Source organism: Atractosteus spatula, chromosome 4 (genome assembly GCF_055471065.1).
Source record: "Atractosteus spatula isolate fAtrSpa1 chromosome 4, fAtrSpa1.hap1, whole genome shotgun sequence".
Taxonomy (NCBI): Eukaryota; Metazoa; Chordata; class Actinopteri; order Semionotiformes; family Lepisosteidae; genus Atractosteus; species Atractosteus spatula.
In genome coordinates, this window is record NC_142709.1 from 4,039,025 (window position 1) to 4,048,093 (window position 9,069).

A 9,069-nucleotide genomic window follows, 5' to 3' on the forward strand; every position below is an offset into this window, starting at 1 on the left:
CGCAGGTGCTGAAAAAATGTCTGATATACTGCAAGATAACAGGGAAAAAAAGCTGAAGGTGGAAAAAAAGGTATTCAAATTTTATTTACAGTTATGTACACAATATTGTTCCTCCTCTTGCTGTGCTGACACGGTTAACCTCCGGTGGGTCTGCAGTAAATACCAGCTGCAGGCACTCCACGGCTGCCGCTCGGCCGAGCTGAGTGGGGATCTCAGGGCGCCAGCTCAAGTGGGTTGAGGACTCGGCCCATGAAAAGTATGGATCCTGCAGAGGTGACAAGCAGTTAAAACGAATCCCTGACATTAGATATGATGACAAAATGTTGTTTTCCATAACGTCACGCTGTTTTCCTGAAGTATTTATTTGCACAACACATATATATTTTATATATATATACTTTGTGGCATTCATACTTAACAAAGAGGCAAATGTTGGCAGATGGATTTTGACGCCCTGTCCCTGTTTCTCGATGCCAACAGGCTCATGTGAAGATCATATAAATGGTGCAAATGTACCTCGACTCATTCCGTCTCACATGAATGTGTCGGGTTGGGAGCAGTTGTGAAGCCTTCCCCTTTCAGTCCCCTTCCAGCTCTTTCATGCAAACATACCAAGCATGCCAGCTATTGCTGAGAAGCTTCACAAAAAGCCTGAACCGCCAATACTGCTAAACTCCGGCGATCACGATGCTGTACATGCTCAACAAGGGTTCTCTTTCTGCGTTTGTAACACCAAACTGTTATTCTCTCCAGACTGGCTATTTATCCCATGGGATAAAATTCTCTTACCTGTACTGGACTGTCGCAGGAAGAAGAGGAATGGGCGGTCTGCTTTGAATACAGGAGCACGTGATCGCTTTAGTAGCACCATAGCTGAAATGACAGGAAAAAAGCAGGCAAATCGTAACTTCCTACGTCAAAGCTGAAGACCTAACTCCTTACTAACTTACTATTTAAACTGAATTACTCGACTCAAAAGGGTAAAATGTCTAGATAGTTCTAGGGCCCTGGGTTGAATTCTGGACCTGAGGCGCTGTCTGTGTGGAGTTCGTATGTTCTCCCTGGGTTTGTGTGGGTTTCCTCTGGGTGCTCTGTTTTCCTCTCATAGTCCAAAGACATACTGGTAGGTTAATTGGTCCTGGTGTCTGTGTTCCCTGTGAGGGATTAGTGTCCTGCCCGGGGTGTATCCTGCCCTGTGCCCATTGCTTGCTGGGATGGGCTCTGGCTTCCCTGAGACCCTGAACTGGATAAAAAGGCTAGAAAATGGATGGATGAGGAAGAGAGCAGTTGCACCTCTAATGTAAATGTCTACATAGTCTGGGATACACACTAACCTTTGACTAATTTTTTAAGTTTTCTGAACATATTTCTTAGATAGGCACGACACTGCAGTAATGATTTGCAATCTCTTCTCTCATGTGGCTGATTGCAAAGTATTTACCTAGAGACTGACTCCAACAACAGGAAACAGAAAGGCCAGCGAGTTACTGAGAATGTCAGGGTTAAAAACGGTTATGCAAGTTAGGGCCGTCTGGACCCGGCTCCTTAACTCCAATATTAAAAAGGGTTGTTTTGTGTGCAGGTCCTCTATGCCACGGTATTGGGCTAAGCTGTTTGAGTTCAGAAGGGGACCTGCCACACAGGTGTAAGCTTGCTGCAGCCCACAGAAGTACCTGAGGGCCTTAGTAAGTCAAGCTGACACCTTGCCAGCTGATCCCAGACTGTCAAGCAGCAAAAGTCAAAAGCACATCCTGTGTACAGTCTCAGTGGGCAACCATTGAGAGGACTGGGCTGCACTGTTACCAGTGGGATGATTCTGGACTCTTATCCTGCTAGACCAAAGAGCCCTCTTCATGCAATGTGCTGCATACCTGTGGCTGCTGCTGCTTTGGTTCCCACTTCAGTGACTTCAATTTTTGCTTCATGAGTGGCTTCGGACACGTACAGGCTGTCTCTACCTGGAAGGCAGGAGATGCACTATTAGAAATGGGGCAGGTCACTTTTTACCTCCGAATTGCTGTGCCCGACGACATTTAAATTTATCATTCTTACCTGAAATCCCTTTGAAATTGGCCACGGTTGGATTGAAGACATCAGAAACGCCAAGCGCTGGTAAGACTGACTTTAAGTTTAAATTATTCTGAATTTTAAATCTGTAAAAAAAAAGAGTATTTGGAATTTTAAAAAAAAATTCACATCACATGGTTCATATATCAGACATACAGTATATATGCCAGCGATTAAAGTAATTTACTAGGAACTATTACTGTAAATTATTGTAAATGGCAATTATTGTATAATAACTCCTAATGAAAAAAATGATTTAACTTCCAAGTATAGCACCTAAACAAATATTGTGCATCTTTGAGTTTTGTTTGTACCTTAACAAATAGCGCTATTTCAAACTTATTGTGAGGTGTTGTCTTGCTTTTTGTGAGCTCTCACCTGGGCAGGAAGATGTCTATCTTGGTCCTCCTGAGACTCGCTGTCCACAGCATGACCGTATGCGCGCTGACATGTGGCTCTATCAGGGAGAGAGGCGTTTTTCTCTCGGTGGGCAGGACCACAAACAGGCTGACTGCATCCCCCAGGTAAAACAGCTCGACCACTGCATACCTGTACTCTGTTGGGGTGTGGAACTGCCCTGCACGATGGACAGCAGAACACACACAGGGTCTTAATGAAAGAGTACCGCCAAATTAACCTTAAAAAATAATAAACACTGAATTCACTGTTTTCTTACACAGCATAGCATACCATAGCTATGGTAGCCAGCGGTCCTACTCCCTGAACATCAATTTTTTAAGAAATTATTATTTTATAATGTGGACATTCAAGTTTATTCAAAATATACTAACAGCAGCTTGACATTTCTACAGGCAATTCACCGTGTTGCAGGCCTCGTCTCTGCTGCAAGCCAGCAACAATCTAGTTCTAAATGAATTACTGTATTTGAACAAAAAATAAAGAGTACTTTACAAAGGGATTAAAAAGCATATGAAAAATAGATACTTGTCTCCCTCTTGTGAAAACATGATATCACAGGCAGTGTGCATGTGTATATTCAGTAACATACAACCCTAAATAGGGACCTGGGATACACCTCCATTTAGATTTCTCACTCGAGATCAAGGCTGTCCGGTCCTGTTCCTGTTGGGCCAGTATGTCAGCAGGATTCAAGGTCTCCGTGAAGCAGCAGCACCTGAAGAGCTATATTGGTCTGGTTCAGCCAGTAAACAGCCTGGCGATCTCGTTAAGAGCTGAGTTGGAATGAAACCAACAGACACACAGGCCCTCCAGGATCAATAATGGATACCCCTGCACTAAATAGCTTGCATGAAAAATGACAATATTAAATGCCTGAACTCTTCAAAATGTCATGTTCTTTTCATAGTAGCCCATTCAAATCTTTCTGTTGTAGATTAAACTGTCTCATGACTTTGTGTAGCTGGAAACATATTGCCAACTAGCTTCTATGTTGCTGCTTTATTTTGCGTTCAGAGCTGTTTTTTTGTTTACTTGCCAAAGTTCACGTCGGTCATCTGGTGCATCATGGGTACTTTCACCGTGGAGCCATCGGCAAGGGAGAAGGGCAGGCTCTGAGTCTCGCTGAGCAGGAACTGTCTCTGCCAGGTGCCCCTGAAGAACATGGCACTGACCAGAGCCATCTGCCTCACGCCCCACCCTGTCAGGTCACATGACAGCAGGTTCCGAATTTCCCCTGTGTGAGGGGCAGGCGAAACAGAGGACAAACTGTTTGGACCCGCTCCTGCACAAGATCTTATGGGCTCCTAGAACCAACAGCTGTAAATGTGCCCGCCAGCTCATCCCACCTGAGCTCACCCTGTTCATGGTTTGAATCGAAACTGTAGTAGCAGAATTATTCTTGCTATACATTGTGTGCAAATGTGAAAGGGGCTCATATGACTCAAAAAGAGGTAGGTGACAGTTATGACGTAAACTGTTTTTACATGTCGCAATAAGATAAGATCAGATCACTTTATTAGCCATATACAATTTCTTGCATTAGGAATTTATCTTTTCACATACCCCAGCTTGCTCTCCATGAGACACTCAGACAGGGAGAGAAGCTGGGGGTCAGAGCGCAGGGTCAGCCATTTATACGGCACCCCTGGACCAGTTGGGGTTAAGGGCCTCGCTCAGGGGCCCAACAGTGTAGGATTCCTCTGCCGGCTGCAGGATTTGAATCAGCAACAGGCACAGATCCTTAGCCACAGTGCCACTGCTCCGCCCAATCTGTTTCCCTTGGTCACTACAGCCTACAGGTCAAAACGCACCGAATAGCTTAATGATTTGAGTAGATGGTATCATTAAAGTGGCATGCTGGGTGACAGCAACAATCTGTATTCAATCTAAGTCACTAAGTCACCTTGTACAGCATCATTAGTGTCAGAGATTCTGTTCCCACTTGAAAGTGACACATCCTTCTCTCTGATAAATCAGACATTTCTCTCCACTGCCATCAGTGTGAAATTAACTGAAGAAAATGCGCCCACTACTCTAAATCAGATGTGATCTAGCATTCTAGTTTAATTATATAGCACATCTTCACATCGAATGAGAAAATTGCACAGCAATGTGTAATGCAGTGTAGTAATTTGATGTTCAGAGCATAAAAATTAGGAAAAAAGAATCTAATAATAAAATGGTACAATATGCAATTGACATATACTCATCTGTACTACAGGGAAAAGTACAGTATACACCTCTGAGCTCAAAACAACAAGCTGGCTTTAATATCTGTAACCTACTGTTTAATCTTACAGACAAAGTAAGATCCTAAACTTGATTGTTAAACTAAATATTGTTCCGCAATCAAAACCATGTGCCAAAAAAAGAAAAAAAAAGTGCAATTGTTAGTAGCTGCTTCTGGGACTTTGGTAAAACTGTAGCTTTCATAAAAGAGTGTCCAGCTACTTGCCCGCATTGGAGAAGTGCCTCTCTCACAGCCAGAGATGCTCACCTGCAGTGTGGGTGCTGACCCACAGGTTAATCTGCTCTCGGCTCCGGTTGGGCCGGGTGAAGTTGGCCTGTTGCACAGTGCTGTTGGCCCAGGCCGAGCTGTGCCGGGCGAACGCAGGAGAGAGCTGCACGTCCCTGTGCACAAAGAGGGCACATGCCAGCAGTACCCGGGTGCTGTGGCTGGAGTTAGTCATGTCCTCCTGCATCCTGAGCAAAAAGCCTTGTACCCCGAGATCTGTGTTGGCAGTGAAAGAACATTGCTTACAGTATAATACGCTACAGTAGTGTTCGCCTTACAACATGCAGTATAAAACAACAGCACCCAAGAATAAAGTGTCCTGAAAAGATTATGGAGTTTCAGTGAAAATCTGGCTTAATTGGCTTGGCTGAGGGCTGACCTCCTGGCCAGAGGACGAGGAGGCTGGGACCCCCCAGCAGAGTGAGGAGTGACCATGAGGCAGCTGCAGAGGAGGAGACGGGCTGGAGGAGGGATACAGAAGACATGTGTGAGGGAGAGAAAAGGATCTCGTACGGGGTCTATAGTGTTTTAGGAGAGGAGATGACATCAGGAATAATTTGCTAATTACTGACAGCCAAGTCTGATTGAACTTGGTTGTCGTCATCCCTCCCGAACTCTCGTTACAAACTCCATTTCATCCATCCATCAATGTTCTAACTGCACAGGATCACAGGGGAGCTGGAGCCTATCCCAGCAAGCAAGGGGTGCAAGGCAGGATACACCCTGGGCAGGACATCAGTCCGATACAGGGCACACAGACACAGACGAACACACACGCTGACCAATTTTGCTATAAGCCAGTTAACCTCCCAGTAGGTCTTTGGACTGTGGGAGGAAACTGGAGCACCCAGAGGAAACCCACACAAACACAGGGAGAACATGCAAACTCCACACAGACAGCACCCCAGTTCTGGAATTGAACCCGGGGCTCTAGCACTGCGAGGCAGCAATGCTGACCACTGCACCACCTCACCATACAAACTGTGTTGTAATAAGAAAATTATAACAAGTGTCCCAAAATCCTTACATACATTACAATGTACAATCCATTCATTGAGGTGAAAATACATTAAGCAAATCAAAGAATTGTACTTTAATTTGCATCACATTTTTATTTTAATTCCGCACCTCACTTCTATGTAACATTTCATTTTTAAAATGCTATGTTTCTGAATGTTGAGAATTGTCTAAGTAAGTTTATTCATACAGTAACTGAACCCTGAAAAAAATGCATACTATTTAAACAGGCATTGTCAGAAACCCTCAGAAGAACAAATGAGAACTTCCATAGGAAAAACGTTTTTTGCACAGCGTGTATCAAGCATGCACAACGCTGTTTGATTACAGGGTTACTTGGTATGACCCCATAACATAATGAGATTACATTAGGAAGGCATTAAGGCTCCAGACACCATAGTGCACCCAACGTAAGAATTCTGGCACTGAAATGCCTGACCTTTGCAAGGTTTCAATCCATCCGTGAACAAGCAGGTGGAGGTCTCCACGTAGGTGATGAGGAGGCCGTGGTGAACGGTGTTGACTGACGGACAGGAGGCGGCGTGGACAAGTTTGTAACTTGGAGTGAGATTCGGCATGACCCCGTCATTTGGTTTCATTTGAATATGCGCTGAGAAACTCGTTTTCATTGAGGTCTTGTCAGACGAGAGCCAGGTCTTTACGGAGCTAAATATCCCAGCTGTAGCTCCAGAGGAGAATGAACTTCGAGGCAGGTATGACCAGAACAGAGTAAATTTGACTTTGCTGCCTTCATTTATATTTCTCAATTTACTGTGATATAATCACTTTTTATTACTAACAAAACAGAACAACATTGCATAATCACAGTTGTCAATCTAAATATTTGCAAATCAACGCTGAAACGCCTGGAACTGGTTATACTGCGCGGCAATAACTCTATACTCACCATTAACATTGTAGCCCAGCGCAGTTTCCAGCTGGGCCAAGGTGTTTCCGCGGGATCCGAGCTGTAACAGTCCCAGAGACACGGCAACACTTGCTGGGGACACGATTAAGTTGGAGTTGTTCTCGGTCTCCGCTAACTGTCTGTAGAGCCGCACGGCAAACTCAGTGTGGAGCTGCCCCAGTATATCCTGGAGGTCGCCTTGTCCCTTCTTGGCAAGCCAGAGGCAGACGAGGAGCGAAGTCAGCATCAGCCGACGCATCGCGGGGCTGGAGAGAGCGAGGAGAAGCGTCCGATCGATCTCCAGCCGCAGGCGGGTCGCCCCGCCAAGCGCGCAGAGATCGCGGCGGCTGACAGCTGGTATGCATCGCGCAACTGGGATGGCCAAAAATTATATTTCCCACAATTACCATTTCAGCGCCGGTCCTCACTGCCAGTTTCCATTAAATATGCTTTTTTTTTTACATTTAATTGTGAAAGCTTCTTAAGCTTTTATAGCTTTGGGGAAAAGGCGGTCATGATTTTCAAGTGAATGACCTGATCTCGACAGCAACAGGTTGATGGGGCAATACAATATAAATGGAGATGAGGTGAAATAGGAAATATAGGAATAGGAAAGATAGGAAATGCAGAAGCTAAAGTATGTTTTCAATAACAGAATAAATCGTACTTTTTTTCTACAGGAGAGCTGGAAATGAAACTACAGAACGGTAAAAGATTTTTCGGATGTAATACATAACATTATCTTAATCTTCTTACCCATATATTTGAATATTATCAGTTGACCTCCATAGGAACATTTCCAGTGTGTACGCTTCGGTGTATCTATACAAATTCTATACTGTATTCAAATGCCATTTCTGTCTCATGAATACACTCTCTCATAACCGTGGTAAAACTTCAGTGCGCAAAAAAAAAACATTCCCAAAGTGTCAGAGGCATTACATAACGATTTCAAACAGTCACGCATATATAAATACATGACTTCATTCCGAGATCGTCAAATATTGATTTTTAAAATTATTTTAGATATTAGATTAGATATTATATCATGTAGATGTAATTCCCTGTCAAGACATGTGATGAGACTGGTAGCCTTGAGAGCTGATATCCGCACGTTGCTGCTGCAGCTGAAGAATGGATTTTCACTGAAACGAAAAAGCCGCAACTTACCGGTCCGAATTCCTGATCAGTAGTGTGTAGTACTCCCAAGTTTTCCCGACTCTTCCCTGCTCCCTCTCCGTTTCCCCTTTCACTCCGTATGGCCGTCTCTACCTCTTGAGTCGCCGATTAAGGTCTTTTAAGTCATAAGACTGTGTTTCAAGGGCATGGTCAGTGTTCGCGTCTCTGTCGTCTCTGTCGGCGATGTCCGTACCACTCCGTCGGAATCCCCTGCCGGCCGGGGTTGTACAGAGCCGCTGACCCGCACATCCAGACCCAGGGAAAAACCCCACACACACGCACTCGCACACGCGTCCAGTGCGCGAAACCGGCAGCACAGTTTTTTTTAAAAAAGTGAGACAGACAGCGAGCGTCGTTTTCGTTAGGAATTGGCCACAAACTCGAAAGAGACGAGACAGGGCGGCGCGTCCCGCAACAGCGTTTTAAAAACGTTGACCTTCATTCCCATGCGCATTCACGCACAAAATTATTTTAAACGACTATGTAGAGTATGGAAAGCCACGAAATCAAATAGTGCGTGATATGAACAGTGTCCAATTTTTTTATCTCCTTTTTGGTGTGTGCCGCTTTACTGTCCTACTGTATTCCAAACCCGTTATTATAACTCGTGTAATTCTGCTGTCTCTTCCCAATGGGTCTTTTTTCCCCCGTAAAGCACTTTGCGAGGACACCTTTAAAGACACTATATAAAATAAAGTTTATTATAATTCTTTCTTAGTTACAGTACGTACTTGGAATATATAGGAACCAATACTAGGCCTATTCCCTGCTGAAAAGAGAAAAAAGAAAACAGCGTTTCGGCTGCGGAGCCTTCTTCGGGTGTTTGGGATATATAGCCAACCAATACTTAACTCTGAAATTTTCAAACGTTCATGATACAGATACGGTATGCAAAGTTGTGATACCAAAATATCTTCTGTGTGGAGTTTGTACGATCTCTCATCCCACATAGTATTTCTCTGAG

The 9,069-nt window shown here is 44.3% G+C and overlaps 1 protein-coding gene across 1 annotated transcript; it reads right to left on the reverse strand.

Moving 5' to 3' along the window:
• Positions 1–212: 212 nt before the first annotated feature.
• Positions 213–7,723, reverse strand: serpine3 (serpin peptidase inhibitor, clade E (nexin, plasminogen activator inhibitor type 1), member 3). The gene is made up of 9 exons (XM_088914973.1): positions 7,683–7,723; positions 6,927–7,192; positions 4,985–5,218; positions 3,524–3,721; positions 2,446–2,644; positions 2,053–2,153; positions 1,872–1,958; positions 790–873; positions 213–265 (listed from the first exon to the last, which is right to left on the reverse strand). Exons 1-9 carry the CDS (start codon positions 7,721–7,723, stop codon positions 213–215), a joined length of 1,263 nt encoding a protein of 420 aa, XP_088771099.1.
• Between the last annotated feature and the right edge of the window lie 1,346 nt (positions 7,724–9,069).